This window comes from Piliocolobus tephrosceles, chromosome 12 (genome assembly GCF_002776525.5).
Source record: "Piliocolobus tephrosceles isolate RC106 chromosome 12, ASM277652v3, whole genome shotgun sequence".
Lineage (NCBI taxonomy): Eukaryota > Metazoa > Chordata > Mammalia > Primates > Cercopithecidae > Piliocolobus > Piliocolobus tephrosceles.
The window spans coordinates 36,453,139-36,472,363 of NC_045445.1; the positions used below are offsets into that span (position 1 = coordinate 36,453,139).

Here is a 19,225-nt window from a genome sequence, read left to right on the forward strand (position 1 = left end):
ATTTCTTTCTCTTGCCTGATTGCCTTAGCCAGAACTTCCAACACTATGTTGAATAGGAGTGGTGAGAGAGGGCATCCCTGTCTTGTGCCAGTTTTCAAAGGGAATTTTTCCAGTTTTTGCCCATTCAGTATGATATTAGCTGTGGGTTTGTCATAAATAGCTCTTATTATTTTGAGGTACGTTCCATCAATACCGAATTTGTTGAGCATTTTTAGCATGAAGGGCTGTTGAATTCTGTCAAAACCTTTTCTGCATCTATTGAGATAATCATGTGGTTCTTGTCTTTGGCTCTGTTTATATGCTGGATTACGTTTATTGATTTGCGAATGTTGAACCAGCCTTGCATCCCAGGGATGAAGCCCACTTGATCATGGTGGATAAGCTTTTTGATGTGCTGCTGAATCCGGTTTGCCAGTATTTTATTGAGGATTTTTGCATCGATGTTCATCAGGGAGATTGGTCTAAAATTCTCTTTTTTTGTTGTGTCTCTGCCAGGCTTTGGTATCAGGATGATGTTGGCCTCATAAAATGAGTTAGGGAGGATTCCCTCTTTTTCTATTGATTGGAATAGTTTCAGAAGGAATGGTACCAGCTCCTCCTTGTACCTCTGGTAGAATTCAGCTGTGAATCCATCTGGTCCTGGGCTTTTTTTGGTGGGTAGGCTATTAATTGTTGCCTCAATTTCAGAGCCTGCTATTGGTCTATTCAGGGATTCAACTTCTTCCTGGTTTAGTCTTGGAAGAGTGTACGTGTCCAGGAAATTATCCATTCTTCTAGATTTTCTAGTTGATTTGCGTAGAGGTGTTTATAGTATTCTCTGATGGTAGTTTGTATTTCTGTGGGGTCGGTGGTGATATCCCCTTTATCATTTTTTATTGCGTCTATTTGATTCCTCTCTCTTTTCTTCTTTATTAGCCTTGCTAGCGGTCTGTCAATTTTGTTGATCTTTTCAAAAAACCAACTCCTGGATTCATTGATTTTTTGGAGGGTTTTTTGTGTCTCTATCTCCTTCAGTTCTGCTCTGATCTTAGTTATTTCTTGCCTTCAGCTAGCTTTCGAATGTGTTTGCTCTTGCCTCTCTAGTTCTTTTAACTGTGATGTTAGAGTGTCAATTTTAGATCTTTCCTGCTTTCTCTTGTGGGCATTTAGTGCTATAAATTTCCCTCTACACACTGCTTTAAATGTGTCCCAGAGATTCTGGTATGTTGTATCTTTGTTCTCATTGGTTTCAAAGAACATCTTTATTTCTGCTTTCATTTCGTTATGTACCCAGTAGTCATTCAGGAGCAGGTTGTTCAGTTTCCATGTAGTTGATCGGTTTTGATTGAGTTTCTTAGTCCTGAGTTCTAGTTTGTAAATTGTCTTACCTTTTAAAATACAATGTCTATAAATATTGTGTTCATTAACTATAAATGTAAAAAGATGTATTAGCAAAGGCTAAAAGTTTGGAATGAATGATATAATAAATATTTTATTCTTGATAGAAGTAGCAGAATTATGCAGAATGTCTTCTTGCCGGCCTGCCTTTCTTCCATTCTCCTGCTGAAAAGAAAACAACAACAACAACAACAACAAAAAAAAAAAAAAAAAAAAGAAAGAAAGAAAAAAACAGGGAGAAAAATGTCAACTGCCAGTTGAAAACATCCCTTTCATCCTTAAGACCTGGAGGCCATAATTAGGGTATCATGCTTCAGCTGGTGGCAGTGTATATTAATTACAGAATACTTAGGTATATGGAAAGAAATCATTTCCTGATTACTGGCGATACTTACTCAAACCTATAAAGGTTGAAAATGCCTCGTTATTCTGGCTATGTAGGCTTCTAGTTGACATTTTCTCATTTTAAGATTGGTGCCTATTGGACTGTTCTTTTTGTGTTTTCCTCCCTTACAACTATTTACTTTCTCTCTTCATTTTTAGTTCTAAAGTCAATGTAAGATATCATTTTATAGTCTTAAGTTATCATCTAGTTAATAGAATGCTAAAAAAATGCGTTATTCTAAGAGCCTATAGAGATTAACATGTGTTGCCTTTCCCTGGGTTAACTTCTCTGAATGTTTATCCTGAGGTAAATGCTTGGGTTGCTGATAATGTCATGTTGATGAAGTATATCCTTTTTCTAAACATTATGATAATAAAATAAACAGCTTTAAAAATATATTGTTGATACGTTGTTAAGAAAAGAAACAAGCATAATGATTAAGATAATTTACATTTTATAAAATAAGAGTTCAAACAGTCTAGATTCTTGTGGTTTTTATGAAAATGATACTTTTAATTTCTTCTCATTTCCTGAATAGCAGCTAGAATATAGGGAAAGGAGTCTATAGTTTTTCTTGGGCATAGTTCTTGGGGCACTCAGGTTGAGGTACAATAAATTATTCTTATTCTTTGAATTGACTGTGCATCTTTAGGACAAAAGTTGGAAGACTGTCTGCCACTTTCCCTTTTTAGGCCACTTCTGTGTGTTCTTGTCCTGCTCTCTCAATTGAGTATTTTTGGTTATTTGCAAGTGTCAAAGTGATAGGGCTATCACATACCAATTTGAAAGTCAAATATGCTGGAATACATAATTTGAATTTCTGATTGTTGCTAGTATATAGTAATACAGTTTGTTATTAATTATTGATCTGGCATTGTGCAACCTTAGTAAACTGACTTATCAGTTCTAGCAACTTTTTTGGGTAGATTCTATAGGTTTTCCTATATAGGCAATCATTTTGCCTATAAATAAGCCTGCCTTCCTTCCTTCCTTCCTTCCTTCCTTCCTTCCTTCCTTCCTTCCTTCGTTCTTCCTTTTCTTCCTTTCTTTGCCCTCCCTTCCTTTCTTTTCTTACCCCTTTAGTTTTCTTTTCTTCTTTTCTTGTTTTTTTCTTTTCTTTTTTCTTTCCAGTCTGATGCCTTTTTTTCCTTACCTTATTGCACTGGATAAAACCTCCAGAAAAATGGCGAAAGTATTCAGTCTTTCACCATTAAGTATGATGTTATCTGTAGGTTTGAGGAAGTTCTCTCCTATTCTTAGCTTGCTAAAAATTTATTAATTTTCTAATTTTTTTTTTTTTGAGACAAGGTCTTATTCTGTCACCCAGACTGGAGTGCAGTCGCATGATTTTGGCTTACTGCAACCTCCATCTCCCAGGCTCAAGCAATCCTCCTTCCTCAGCCTCCAGAGTAGCTGGGACTATATGTGTGTGCCACGACACTCGACTAATTTAATTTTTTTTTTGTAGAGATGATGTCTCACTGTATTGCTCAGGCTAGTCTCAAACAGCTGGCTCAAGCAATCCTCCTGCCTCGACCTCCCAAAGGGATTACAGGCATGAGCCACCACATCTGGCGAGTTTACTTTAAAAATAAATCAGGAATGAATGTTGGATTTTGACAAATGCCTTTTATTTCTGTAGCAATTAAGAAATGATCTTAGCGTTTTTCTTTTTCAGTCTGTTAGTATGGTGATTTATATTGATTAATTTTTGATTGTGAAAATAACCTTGCATTGGAGGTATAAACTCTTCACTTGGTCATGATGTATTTATTATTATTATATATCAGTAAATTTGGCTTGCCAAAATTTTGTTGAAAAGTTCTACATCTTTGTGCCCAGTGGATTTTGATCTTGGCTTTCTGTGATTGTCTTGTCTGGTTTTGGTATTAGAATAATGCTGGCTGTTAGGCAGGAAACTAGACCCAACATGGCGGCGTTACCTGGGGTAGCAGGCCTTTTGTTAAAGACTCCCTTCACCCTTGTACACACCTGCAGACTTACATGCCTCAGAGTTCTGGCTGGGCAACCATACTCCCCCATGAACTGCAGCTCACCTGCATTCCACAAGTTCGTAAACAGCAGTTTCGGTTAACAGTTTCCAAAGACCCCTTCCTCATGACCCTTACTCAATTCCTGCCCTAGTAGTTTCAAGACCCGCCAGGCCCTGTTTGCACAACCAGCCTCCCTACCTCTCGGGCTATAAAAAGCCCCTACCCTCCTCCCTCAGTGCGACTTCCTCGGCCCGCAGCTTTGGACCGAGGAACCTCGCCCGCGATAATAAAGGCTATTCTCACTGCCATTTGCCTTGTGTCTTCGTTCCCGGTTCAGCTCCAGCCTCAGTTTACCTTTACACTGGCCATGTGGAATAACTTGGAATATATGCTCTCCTCCTAATAGTCTGGATTTGTTTGTGGGGTATTGGTGTTCTTTCTTCCTTAAATGTTTGATAGATTTAGCCAGTGAAACAATTTCATCTTAGAGTTTTCCTTGGGGAAACAATTTTAAATTAAAATTTAATTTTATAGTAGACATGTAGCTATTTAGCTTATCTATTTCTTCTAAAACTTTAGTAGCTTGTGTCTTTCACAGAATTTGTCCATGTAAACTGAGTCGTCAAATTTATTGGCATGAAGTTGTTCGTATTTCCTTGTTATCCTTTTAATACCTGTAGAATCTCTAGTTTGTGCCACTTCTATTCATCCTGGCATTGGTAATTTGTATTTTCTCTCTTTTTTCCCCTAATCAGTCTTGTTAGAGTTTTATCAGATTTATAGAGCTTCTCAAAGGAACAGCTTTTGGTCTTACTGCTTTTTCTGTCTTTCTGTTTTCTATTTCATTGATTTCCACTATGATCTTTATAATTGCGATTCTTCTGCCTAATTTGGGATAAATTGGCTCTTCTATTTCTAGTTTTTTAAGAAAGAAACAGATCTTTCATAGGAGATGTTTCTTCTTTTTTAATATAGTCATTGACTGATATAAATTTCCCCTAAGTGGAGCTTCATCTGCACTCCACAATTTTTGATGTTATATTTTCATTTAGTTCAAAATGCTTGCTAGTTTTTCTTTTGATTTCTTCATGGGTTATTTAGAAGTATGTTTTAGTTTCAAAACATTTGGAGATTTTCCAGAGATTTTTCTATTTTTGATTTCTAATATAATTAAGCTGGGGTCAGAGAACATATTAATAATTTGTATGACTTGAATCCTTTAAAATTTTTTAAGGCTAGTTTTATGGCCCAGAATATGATCTATCTTGTAAATGTTTCACATATACCTGAAAATAATTTGCATTCTACTGTTCTTCGGTGAAGTATTCTGTAAATGCCAATTAGGTCAAGTTGGTTGATAGTGTTGTTTCAATATCCTTGCTGATTTCTGTATATTTACTGGTTTCTGTCACCTTTAAAATCAATTATTGAGATAATGGTATTGAAATCTCCAATTATAATTGTAAATTTGTTTATTTCTATTTGTAGTTCTCTCAGAGTTTGCTTCATGCATTTTGAAACTCTGCTATTAAACACACAAACATCTAAGGAATTTATGTTCTCTTGGTAAACTGACCTTTATTATGAAATTACCTGCTTAATTTTTGGTACTATGCTCTGAGATCTATTTTGTTTGATACTGTAGTCATGCTAGGTTTATTTGAATTGGTGTTTGCTTTGTATATCTTTTATCATCCTTTTACTTTTATTTTTGTAAATTAACATACAGTAAAAGTCAATTTTTTATTAGTACATACTTTTATGAGTTTCAACATATGTATTGTTTCATTTAATCTCCAGAATTATGACACAGAACCATTCCATGACCTCAGCATACTACCTCGTGTTACCCCTTGGTAATTATACCCACCACCATCCCTAAACCCTGGAAGCTACTGATCTATTTTCTGTCGCTTTATTTTTGTCTTTTTGGAAATGTTACATAAATGACATTATATGGTCTGTAAGCTTTTGGGGCTGGCTTATTTTACTTGGTATAATATTTTTGAGATTCATTCATTTTGTTATGTATGTCAATAGTTTGTTCCTTTTTACTGTTGAGCAGTATTCCATGGTATGGAACTTTGTGAGGTCTCTTCTCCATGCTCCTCCACCTGGACCATCTTCCGGATTCTTTCCAGTTGCCAGGGCTCTATTTTGGCCCTTTGGCCTGAAAGCTGGGACCTTATTTTCCCTGCTCTGCCACACAGTTATCATGACTGCACCCACATCTTGGCCCAAAGACAGAGAGAGGAATTGAATTGAATATTCACCACAGAAGGACAATCACTGCTTCTCTGACCAAGGAGGAAGGGGGCGGGGGGGGGGGGGGGGGGGGGGGGGGGGGGGGGGGGGGGGGGGGGGGGCGGGACGAGGCAAGGTGAGGCGCCCTCTCCAAGCTCTCTAAGCTTTGAGAATCTTCTCTTTAAGAAGGAAGTGGACGGCCGGGTGCAGTGGCACAAGCCTGTAATCCCAGCACTTTGGGAGGCAGAGGCGGGCGGATCACGAGGTCAGGAGATCAAGACCATCCTGGCTAACACGGTGAAACCCTGTCTTTACTAAAATACAAAAAATTAGCCGGGCAAGGCGGCGTGCACTTGTAGTCCCAGCTACTGGGAAAGCTGAGGCAGGAAAAGGGCGTGAACCCAAGGGAGGCGGAGGTTGCAGTGAGCCAAGATCACGCCACTGAACTCCAGCCTGGGCGACAGAGTGAGACTCTGTCTCAAAAAAATAAAAAAATAAATAGAAATAAATGAAGAAGTAGGGGGCTTCTCCTGGAGCTTTTTCTGTCTGTTGACAGGTGACTGTTTCCAGGTTACATGATGCCCTATAAGTCCAGGTCGGGGTACACTGGGAAATAAAATATAGGAGGTGGGGTGGGGACTCACCATCAGCTTGGTGAAAGTTTGCATTCTGATTTTCATTCTCAATTCATCTTTCATTAACATATGGTTTTCATTTACTTTTAAGCTTCGTGAAATTGCAACAGGACAGCATTTATTCTAGAGCAAACGTTCCCCCAGTACTGAGACAGAATCCTTTTGAGCACTCTACCTAAGGCCCCAGCCTCGTAAGGTTTCCACTCTCACAGTTTGAATAGAAACAACTTCCAGTCCTTTGTGATCCTTGGAGAGTATTCCTTGTGCTCCTTTTTGGCGGTTCTTTCTGCAGACAAATATGCTTATCATTTGTCGCTGAAATACTTAAGGGTAACTGTTTTCCGAGCTCTGGAATCCTCTCTCTGTGCTGATCTCTCTTCTTATATTCTGTCCTATCTGCCTTGACGTCCCCAGAATCTCAGCTCTAGGAGAATACTAGGTTTTGCCTGGGTTCCCACTCCCTGTACCTCTGTCAGAAATCCGTAGGCAGTAAATTTAGACAGTCATAGGGCTCACCTAATTTGTTTCTTATCTTTCACAGATCTCTTTCCTTCAATGTTTTTAACTTTTCCCCATATATTTTTGTCTGATTTTAGAGTTTCAGGAGGTAATGTAAGTCTAATCTCTCTTACTGGAAGCATAAATTTATAGGATATAATTGAATAAGTAATAGTGAAATCCAGACTAAAAATGCCTAATTATTTTAGAGATGATTGTGTGAGAGATAGCTTTACAAAGGAGGTGAAATTTGGGCAGGTGTGGTGGCTCACACCTGTAATCCCAGCATTTTGGGAGGCTGAGACAGGTGGCGGTTGGGGGGCATCCTTGAGGCCAGCCTGGGTAACATGACAAGATCCCTTTTCTACAAAACAACAACAACAAAGGAGGTCTAGTTTAAACTAGTCTTTGAAGGAGGGAGGATATTCCAGGTGAAAAAAAAATTTTTATTACCAATGAGATAGTTTGGAGAACAACCTGATAAGACGGGTCAGAGTACATAGGGAACTAATAAAAAATAAGGTTGGGGTCAGATCAAAGAAGTCTCTGAAAACCAGAAGTTGTGCTGTAATGCAGTGATAGCCTTTAAGAAGTTTTTAAAGTCTAAGCAGTGTTATATAATGAGCACAGAGTTTAAAATTAATATAAACATTTATGTCCAGCCTATGTATTTCTTTTAACTTAAGTGCATCTGTTCCTTTTTCTGTCCTTTGAATAAAATGATAAGCAGCCTCATAAAAACATGGCTGGTATTGTTTTTATCTAATACATTACATTTACATAACATTGGAGTAAAGCCATTTCTTAACTTTCTTTCCTTTAGTTCCTTAATCTTTGTTCATAGAACATATTTTCCATTATAATTTTCACTACTCTTTTCAGGATGCGTTTCGTTTTTTCTCTACTTAAAATGACAATGATCAAAACTAGATATAATATGGTAGTAAGTTTGTTCTAATGTAGAATTTAGTTGAATTCCTTGTTTATCAAATTCCTTTTAAATACCTGACAGTATCAATGTAGCTTTTTTCCAAAATAGCATTATATTTCACTTGAAAGCTATTGACATCCAAGCAATTTTTATACAAATTATTCATAGCTTGTCTGGTTTCCATGTTATAATCCTGTAATGTCAAGTCATATTCTATTCTATTTTAATATGATCATTTTAAAATTTATCAAACTCATTAGTATGTTTCGGTCTTTCTTTGTTTCCTGGTATTATATATGTACCTCTCTCTATTTAATACAGGTTGAAGTTTTGATACACTGGGTAAGTTTAATACAGTGAAGATAAAAAACATGTTTTTAATGCTGTTTTCCAGCATCAAAATAGCATTAAATGATGCTATTTTTCCAGGATATGGAGAAGAAAATAAAGGAAGATATGGGGAGATTTATAGAAGAAAGGGAAATATTAAAGAAATTGAAAACAGACAAGCCCCTCTTAAATCAAACCCAAGGCACAGAGACAGAAAAGTAGAGAACTAAGATAAGTGTTGAGATAGAAAGACTGGAAAGATGATGAGTTTAAATCAACAGAAGCAATTTTAAGGACACTCTGAAAAACTAATTGGAAACTGAACAATTTGCCTAAAGCAGAGCTGCATAGGTATATGGTATACCAGCATATGGAAATAGACAAAAATGTTTATATAAATCTTTCAAGAATAGTGAGTACAAATTTGGTGAAAGAAAATGATTTTACAGTAAAAGGACTTATTTTGAGTGCGCAGGAATCTTTGAAAGACTTCTTAAATTGGGAAAAGATTTGTGAGTGAAAGCAAAAAGTAGATATATAGAAGGCAGATGAGAATTTTGGAGGATAATGAACCTCTCTCTTTTTCTTTTAATGCATGCATACTCCATTAGAAGATTAGAGAATAAAAGTTGTTTAGAGAAATGACTGCCTTCTTGTACACAACCATGTGTAAAGTCAGAAGGAGCTTCTCTTTAGACAGAACTGGGATATCTGGAAAATGATATACAAACAAGATGTTTAGAATTTGTTTGAAAACAATCTGAATTGACAGATATCATTTGAATAAAGATAGACATAATGTGGAATAAAATTCACTAATATGGAATTGGATAGTGGGGTCGTTCATTTATGCATATAAAAATAAAGATTATGAAATCTTTAGAAAGGGACACTATATGTTGTGAAAATAAATGCAAAACCTTACAAAAGCAGATAACTTGCCAAAGGTAGATAAATTAAGTGTGGAATAGAAGATACTCCGAATTTGTTAAAAATGCTGTAGGTGCCTCAACTTCTTTTCTTTTTTTTTTTTTTCTTTTTTTTTATTTTTATTTTTTATTTTATTTTTTTATTATACTTTAAGTTCTAGGGTACATGTGCATAACGTGCAGGTTACATATGTATACATGTGCCATGTTGGTGTGCTGCACCCATCAACTCGTCAGCACCCATCAATTAAAACACCAAAAGCCAAAATTGTCAACTTCTTTTCTTTTGGGACACCAGATTATACTGAGAAAGGTTAAAGGATTTTTAAAAAAATGATAGTGTGAAGGGACGCAAAATGATAAAATCTGTGAAAAGGATAAAAGCTCCCGGTGTCTTAGCTAAGCAAAGCTGTCCAGATCTTGAGCATTGATTTCATACCTTCACAAGCAGTTTGAATGGAATATGAACAAAACAAGAAATTACACAGCTAACGATACAAGATGCATTAGCTACTCCTTTTTTCAGAGGGAAAAAGAAGTAATACGTAGTAGGAATGGAACATACTGACTTCAATACAATTGTAAAATATTTGCAGGGATATTTAAGGCAGGAGGCTAGCAAATAAGCCAAGAAGGTTTTTTTTTTTTTGGTTTGTTTTTGTTCTTTAGTGGAAGAAAATAATGGATCAGATACAATCATTGCTTTTGATTAAATAAGCCGGAATTGCTTTATGAAGATATTGTCTACGTATACTTTAGAGAAGAAGAATAAAAACCTATTTGATAAATAAAAATAAAGGGGGCATACAGTACCTAGGCTCATCTCATTAGTCATCTCTCTTTTATGCCAATGCCCAAGGTATGTTATTTCTCCTAAGAAAAATCAAATCCTTTAACTTGCCATTAGCTCTTCAAAACTTTAAAAATAAATGTCCTTCAAACCAACAACTTCAATCCTGAGGCTATCTCCCTCAGATATACTTAGACAACTAAGTGTATGTACAAGGAAGTTAATTGCAGCATTGCTTATAACTGCAGAAATTGAGGGAAAACCTGAGTGTTCAACTAAACGGGAATGGATAAATAACTTATAACATGCCCCCGCTATAGATTACTGTGCATGCACTGAAAGAATGAAGTAAGTCCTGTGCACTGAGATAGAAGACTATCTGTGTTATCTGCTCAAGTGAATTTTAAAATGCACAACAGTATGTATAGTAACCCACTTTAAAAAGGACTTCATATATTTTAATACAAGCATAATGTAGATTATGATGTATAGAGAATGAGGTCTTGAAGTATGCTTACTAAACTGTTAACAGTAGTTACTTCTAGTAAGTGAAAGAGGTAGCCTTTAAGTTTTAAACTTATATTCTTCTGTATTTTGACTTCAAAAAACATACAAGCACATATTAAATTTTTTAACCTGAAATTTATATGAAGAAGAAAAAAAACATAAGTTTGGGAGCCAACGTTTTCTCCCCAACTCCTGGTTCACTACCTTTTCTCTTACCTTAACCTTTACCACTACCACAAACTACCACAAACGAACGCTTTAAGCACAACTGAGTTTATTATTGGGAGAGGTTTCACAAATAAGTTCCTGGTTTCCAGTTAACTTATTGCAAAGTTTACATCCTACCCAATGTGACTACATGGATTTAAAGTTACCAGTGGTAGCTTCTGAGTGAAATTTTGTTTGTTCATGGAACAAACAGTGTGTTCATGGAATACATATTAAGTACCAACAGTATGCCAAACACTGGGGAATTCAAAGATGCTAGTCTTAACTGTTTCAGCTGATACTTGACTATCCTCTCCCACACCCTAGTGTCCTCACTGAGTACTTCCCAATACTGTACATTTGAAAGGTGATTCCCACAAATTTATTGCAATTTAGACCCCATATGTCAATTTTAAAAGAGCTGAAATGACTCTTCGCATGCCTTCAGCATGAGAATATTCCCTTAAAATTGGCATCTCTTTTTACAAGATGAGCTATTATTATTTTACTTCCACTCTTCTAAATAACAGAAACAGCAGACAAATTAGCAATGGAAAATAAAAATAGTGGCATAGGGTATATAATGTTTGGGTTTACAAAGAAAAAGTGACATTTGTGAAAGATTTGATATTTGTTAACAAACATGTAAATCATTGTTGGAAAAAGAAAAATATGATATATAAACTTGTTTTAAAGTGTATGCATGATGTGTAAATAGTTTTGGAATGAAAATGTTCATGTCTTTCCCTAGAGGGAAAGTGGCTGGATCAGATCATCTCTTTGAAGTTCCAGTTCTGTAATTCAAGCATTTTCTTTAAAAAGCAATTTTAAAATTAAAATGAGAAACTTAACTGGGGTTTATATTACTCATATGTGTAGGATCAATATTTTTAAAACTGCGTTCTTAATATGTTATGCCTTTTGCTCTTTAAATCTGTGAAACGTAACCTTAGTTTTATTTGAAGTCGTTAAAATATGAAGGGGACAGAGTAATCAATGCTATTGGTTCTTACTGTATTTTATTATTAGAAAGCAATTTGTGTATCTGTCTTCCTGATTTTTTATAATGAAACATTTCTATCTTTGAAACTACAGACTCAATCTTGCCAAAATGTTCATTTTTTTGCATCATTATTAAATTGTATATTGTCCCCTTTTGGTGTACTTTACTAGTCTGTTATAATCCTTTTAAATTCACTATTCCTAATTGACAAATAAACATTATATATAATTTGTCATGTAAAACATGATATTTTAATCACATCATGGTGAATGGGGTATCCATCCCCTAAAGCATACATCTACTGTGTACCCACAAAAATTAAAAATAAAAGATAGAAAACAAAAAACATGATGTTTTGAAAGATGTGTATGTTGTAGATTCAACCTGTTATAATCTTAAAGTGATTGTCATTCTTCCAACTTATATCAATAGAACTACTGTCTGTCATTAGTTGAGACCATCAGGGTGTAGTGGAAAAGCTAATCAACAAGGATTCTTCTCACCAGAGCTCTGTCATTCCTCTGAATTGTGGCTGCTAGCCTGTTAATTTTCCACCAAACCTTTATGCATTTGGAAACAATTAAGTCTCACGTTGGGGTTTCCTGGGCTTTTTTTCCCCAAAGATAATTAAGTCTCAAACTTGAAACTTGAAAGATATTTGGTCAGGCAGCAGCAATGTACTGAGTATAGGCTTCTCAAAGAGATGAAACAATACAATTAGTAGAAAGAACTCCTATAATGTACTCAGTACAGTTGCTCTCTACTTTTCTTTCTCAACCTCCTCCCAAACAAAACAAAACCAAGATGCTTCAGTCAAGCACTATAAAAGGACTATTAAATTATCGTGAAAAGGAATGTTGGACAGTCTAATACTCTCATTCTGCAGATGGGAAAATAGAAGTGCACATTGTAATTATTTTTCAAAATAAGGTAAAAGCTCAAAATTGTGTAAATAAGCAAACATATATACTCTTTCCTTAATCGTTTTTAACCTAAGTTAATCTTAATTTTGTGTTATTACTACAGTGAAAGAAAATATGCAGTGTCACATATCAGGAAAGTTGTGCAGTTATTTTTTCTTCTCCTGAATAATTATTCTGTTGGCTTTATGTTCCACATATGTTGCACCACATTAATATTCAAACAATTTTAGCACACAAAGATTTGTAACTTCATTTTACCTTGATTAGTGACTCAACTCATGTTCTTATTGTAGGGCTTTGACCAGCTTCGACTTGAAGGATTGCTTTGTGATGTGACCCTGATGCCAGGTGACACAGATGATGCTTTCCCTGTGCATAGAGTCATGATGGCATCTGCTAGCGATTACTTCAAGGCTATGTTCACAGGTAGTTTGCCTTTTAAAACTCTGAAGCCACATTAAAACAATATGAAAAATCTGTGTTTAAATATTTTTTATTTCTAACCTGAAATTTAGTTCTTTTGGAAATAACTTCAAAAGAAGTATAGAACAGTATGTATGGTTTTTGGTGGTGCTGTTTTAACATGGAAAATTGATGCACTTTTTTTCATACCGTCCATCTTTATCTCACAACTTTTCTTTTTCAAGCTCATATCTGAGTGGGCCATTAGAGACTCTGTGTCCTGCTAATACAATCTCTACTCTATATCAAAAGATAGAAAGTGAGAACATTTTGGAAGCACTTGTATCATATATGACTTCCATTAGTATAGGATTATCCTTTTTAAGTACTTTATTTTAACGGTAAAATGTGCAGCAGACTGACTCTAATACAACTGCTTATATAAAATAAGACTTTCCCTTGATTTTATTGCATCTAATTAGCAGCAGAAGTGAGTTTGACCATAATTATCCACCTTCATTTAATTGAATGTCTTTTTATTTAAGGTGGAATGAAAGAACAAGATTTAATGTGCATTAAACTTCATGGTGTGAGCAAAGTCGGTCTAAGGAAAATTATTGATTTCATTTATACTGCAAAGCTTTCTCTTAATATGGACAACCTTCAAGACACGCTGGAAGCTGCCAGTTTTCTACAGATTCTGCCAGTTTTGGACTTCTGTAAAGTATTTCTCATATCTGGGGTAAGATATTTTGAAATCTGTTTTTTTCTATGGTAGACTCTGATGTAGCCTGTTTAGATTAGGACTCATGAAATCTGATGTGCAGGAATGTGAAACTTGCCATTAGACAGGTGTGTCTTATAGTATATGATCTGTAACCAAGGTGAGATTGAAACAGGTGCATTTGTATGAATTAGAATCACTTAATAAAAGCCTCAGTGTTGGCTGGGCGTGGTGGATCACGCCTGTAATCCCAGCACTTTGGGAGACCGAGGTGGGAGGATCATCTGAGGTCGGGAGTTCAAGACCAGCCTGACCAACACGGAGAAACCCTGTCTCTACTAAAAATACAAAAATTAGCTGGGCATGGTGGTGCATGCCTGTAATTCCAGCTACTTGGGAGGCTGAGGCAGGAGAATCGCTTGAACCTGGGAGGTGGAGGTTGTGGTGAACTGAGATCGAGCCATTGCACTCCAGCCTGGGCAACAAGAGTGAGACTCCATCTCAGGAAGAAAGAAAAAAACCTCTGTGTAATCAAATGACATTAGATACTAATAATGTTTGATAAAGATATATACTTAACTGTTTGATAATGGTATGTACCATAATCTGGTTTTATTCACCTTAATGACTATACAAGCAGGCTTCTTAAATGTAATTGAATGGAAAAGTAATCTGAGCTTCTAGAACTCTTTTAAAATTTCATCTTTTAATATGGGAGCTAGATCTTAAGAAGAACTAATACCTATGGACAAACCTGTAAGAATGTCAGTCTTGATTCCATAGAAACATATCACCTACTGAATAGTGTTTAGCCGTTTTTTAATAAATAAGATAGGGCACATACAACCACCAATCAATGAAGTACTTAGTGGTAGTCACCCAGTTCCTGAAGAGAGTGTTTTATTTTAGTTGAGACCCTTAAATTTTACTTCTGGGAAGATAAATGGCTACACTGGACAGAAATATTGCCAAGACTTCCAGAGGTCTTGGAGCTTGTTTTTCTGATTAAGAATTCTGGCAATAGTAATTTTTGGTATATTTTCTAACTCATTATGTTGACGGATATGTTTTCTATAATTTTTTTTAACTCATATCAATCTTAACATAGGTAAATAATTGCTGTCAGATCTTTGCAACATACGTTTTTTGAACATGGAACCTTCTTTACAACAGTAACTTTCAAGAGAACAGGTCCTTAATTATTTTATTATTAAGGTACTTACTATCTTACAAAGTCAGCCAATGACTAATTTAACTGGCCTATTGAAAGTGTGTTTTTTGTACATTTGATTTTAGAAAACTCAGACTACTGTCTCACAATTACTTATAAAATTTGAACTAATTGCTACTTTTAAAGGTTTTTATGGCAGCATGGTGCTATATTGTTGACTTGTATTGTCTTCTTTATTGCACAAGTAGCCCAAGTGAAGTTGGTTAATTCCCATGCTATTGCTTGCCTCCATTACTGAATTTAGGTGCTAAATTTTATTTTAATTTGATCATACAAGGCCCATCCCCTCAAGAGCTATTAGGATCTCACCTCTGATTGTGTCACTGGCATGATATAACAACTTCATTTCAAGGAAAAATGAATCGTATTGAATGTGATTTTCAAAATGCCTCAAGTCCAGAATTTAATTTAGCAGTAACACTTAAAGCTTGTACTTATAGATTCTTAACATTACTTTATACTGATTTCAGCAACACATGGTCATCGTGAGCCAAATTAAGGGAAGTGCCATGATTTCTTTGGAACTACTCATTAACAAGAGACATTGTTGGCCTATCCTCTAATACAAAAGTTTAGTACTTAGAACTTCAGATATTGATTGTGATCAGTTCCTTTACCTGAAAGAAAAGGACCAAACTGGGTAATACACAATACAAAAAAGTTATAGTAATATTATTGTCACAATAATAGAAAAGAATTTTGTTCTAGATAACTGTATTTAAAGCAATTTTATTTAAAGATGAGGCCATAGTCACTTTGTAATGCTAATTTCCAGCAATTAGACTGTTGGTTCCTTAACCTGTGTTGAAATGTTTATTATAATTGTTTAACAATTTAGAAAAGTCTTCATTTTTATAAACACTTAATATTGCCTTAAATCTCATGTTCATTATTTTTTTTGCATCCTCTGCAGACATCCTAAAACCTATTTCTAATGGAGAAGAGGCTTCTCTCTAGCAAAGATTACTTGTGGTAGAGTTTGCTCCTACCTCTCAGTTTTAGAATTTTCTTGCCTATGAACTTTTAGGAATTACCTGTTTTCTTTGTATTAGTCTATCTTACTTGTCCTTCATCCTTTTTTGCGGAGGACATGTCTGTATGGTTTTAGAGTAGAAATCTCTTATCTCTCAGAATCCATGATAATTTTTGAGAAAATCTGGCAGATTATTAGTTCTAGGAACATGCAAAATCCAAGTTTTCCTTTACTCTTCTTTCATGCATTCTGTTTTTTAGTTAAACCTATGTTCAGCCTTGCCCTATTTATTTCCCCTTTCCTTCTCAGCAATCAAGTGAAAAAGGAAAAATAGTAACCCAGTGTATTTTCTACTTATAAAAACTGAAAGTCTCAAGATACTATATTTTTTAAAGGAGGACTTTTTGAAGTTCTTCCATGAGCTAACTTTTATTGATAAATTTTAATACAATGTTCTCATGTTTAAGAACTGTGTGCTGAAATGAGATGTTTTAGAGGAAATGGGATTTATGTTTTTAACGATATAGTGATATTATAGCTCACATAACCAAAACACTATTTGGGTTTGAACTTTTAGACAGAAAAATTCCCTTCTAATACAATTCTGTTCTATCCTATTCTCAATCATTTGTGTGGAGGAAGAGGAACAGTGGTACACAAAATGTGAATCAGTAACAGTAGTACGTAAAATGCGAACCAGTGAATAACCCAGAAAACATGTATGTATTAGTTTTGAATGATAACTTTAGATACAGTAGTAAAGCCACACTCACCTTTGGTGGGATAGAGATACCAGTTTTCTATAACAGAGCATCAGTCTTAATAGAACAAGAACCAGCCTCCCATCTAACTTTGCCATCCTTTGCAGTGTTACTTAGGGTGGTAATTAGTATGATAGTTTATAGGATGTGGCATTTTTGTTTTTGTTATGTTATTTTCTTGGGAGTTATGGAAAAGAGGACAATGAAATGAATACAGAAGGGTGACAATGAAGGATAGATATGAAGCATAGTAGGTAAAAATTTCTGTAAAGCTAAAACCACTTTTTTTTATATATTATGGATATAATGGAAAATTACCTTTGTTTAGTCATACTTAAAAATTGCATTGGTTTTGTCCTTAGGACATTGTATAACTACAACATGTTAAATACTGTGCACCCATTCACTACTTTTTTCTTTTTCTTTTTCTTTGCTTTCTTTCTTTTTTTTTTTTTTTCGAGGCAGAGTTTCACTCTTGTTGCCCAGGCTGGAGTGCAATGGCAGGATCTCAGCTCACTGCAACCTTCGCCTCCTGGGTTCAAGTGATTATCCTGCCTCAGCCTCCCGAGTAGCTGGGATTACAGGCACCCACCACCACACCCAGCTAATTTTGTATTTTTAGTAGAGACAGGATTTCTCCATGTTGGTCCGGCTGCTCTCGAACACCTGACCTCAGATGATCCACCCACCTCAGCCTCCCAAAGTGCTGGGATTACAGGCGTGAGCCACCGCGCCCAGCCCCATTCACTAGTTTATAAGAAAGTTGTGTAAGTTTTTTGTTTATCCTTTGTTTGCAATTTGAAATGTTTAGCATCTAGCATTTGTCCCATGGAACTATTGTTATGGAGGATTTTAGGCTAGTTCACGAAACAACCTAATTTAATGTTAGGTTACTGAAATAGGGCATCTGTAATTGAACTCAAAAGGTTACAATTTAAATATACAAGTATACAGAATGAACAAAACAGAATAAAGATGAGAAATAAATCACTTTATGTTTGTATAAAAGCATTTTTTAACAAGAGAATGAAGATGTCATTGGAATTTAGACTTGGGGATAATCGTTCTTAAAATAATTTTTTGATTGTGTTTTCCCCACGTGATGCAGGTATATTACTGGTTCCACCTGCACATTTGTTATCAGTGATGAGGTGGAGAGCTCGCAGTGAAGTAGAGAGAACGTTTATTGAGGTGACTGGAGGAGATGAAAAGTTGGAGACAGAAAATAAAGGAGGTACATAAGTGGGAAGGAGACAAGAGAGGAATAGAGAGAATATGTTTCTCTCAAAAGAAAAACAAAAAGAATCAGATGTCATTGGAGAAGACATTTCCTTTTGCTTTGCCTCCATTACTAAATTACTGAGGATTTCCTGTATAGTACATATATTTCACATTCCTCATTTAATCTAAATTGTATTTACCCATAAAGATTAACAGACATGTTTTTTTAAGATTTTTTTTCACCTTTGAGGGCAATTTAATGCAAGTTAGAGACAAATTGTGTAGATAATTAAAATTAAAAATGAATCAAAATTATTTCCCTTCCAACCAAACCAATCTTGACTTCCTTATTGCCAGGGCTGATATTGGGCAAATAGTACATAGAAGGTCATCCCCGTTGCTTATGGTCGGCCATCCATTTTGATTGGTTGATACCCATGTTGTGTGCTTGTTAAATATTCTAAATATCACGCCTATAACCTTGAGCACCCATTCTTGCCCATCTGCTATCTGGGACTCTGTCTGGGAAGAAGAGGCGTAGCCTGGGCTCAAACCACTTCAGCCTCACAAAAGCCATTGTAATAACTAACATTGCATTCAATAAAGGAAGTGCATTCGAAGTGCAAAGAAATAGAGAATTGAATATTTTGGGCTGGAGACACCAGTGACATTCACCTCAAATAGCATTTAGAAACTGAAGAAAGACAAAGACTGAAAGAGAGAGGGGTGTTTATTATTCAGTTATCCCTTTGTTCTTACCGAAGTGTCTCTTTGTGTCCTGTGACGGTCTCATCTGTGGAAGGAGGCTTGAGAAAAGATACCTGTACATCGTCTGCCTGCTAAAGTATCTTGTTTGATTTCTTCCCAGCCTTATTCTGTGGACATGGTTTCATTCTCTGCATTGATTGTACTAGATATCAGCCTGTCATTTTAATAAACTAGATAGCATCAAGTAGAATTTGGCACATTGAATGGCTAAGGAGTTCCCCAAATTTTTGCCAGATTTCTTAGTCTTTGCATTTCCCTTGAGAGTACAAAATCAGATTCTGGCTGGTCCGAGTGCAGTAGTGTTTACAACTAATTGATCACAACCAGTTACAGATTTCTTTGTTCCTTCTTCACTCACACTGCTTCACTTGGCTAGTCAAAAAAAAAAAAAA

General features: G+C 35.6%; 1 protein-coding gene across 3 annotated transcripts in view; it reads left to right on the forward strand.

Moving 5' to 3' along the window:
• The window catches only part of KLHL13 (kelch like family member 13), a 204,856-nt gene that overhangs the window by 169,060 nt on the left and 16,571 nt on the right, over positions 1 to 19,225 (forward strand). For all 3 annotated transcript variants that reach the window (XM_023202373.1, XM_023202374.1, XM_023202372.1), the window contains 2 exons: positions 13,047 to 13,179; positions 13,701 to 13,897. In XM_023202373.1, coding sequence (XP_023058141.1) covers positions 13,047 to 13,179; positions 13,701 to 13,897 — 330 coding nt within the window. The remainder of the gene's footprint in view (positions 1 to 13,046; positions 13,180 to 13,700; positions 13,898 to 19,225) is intronic.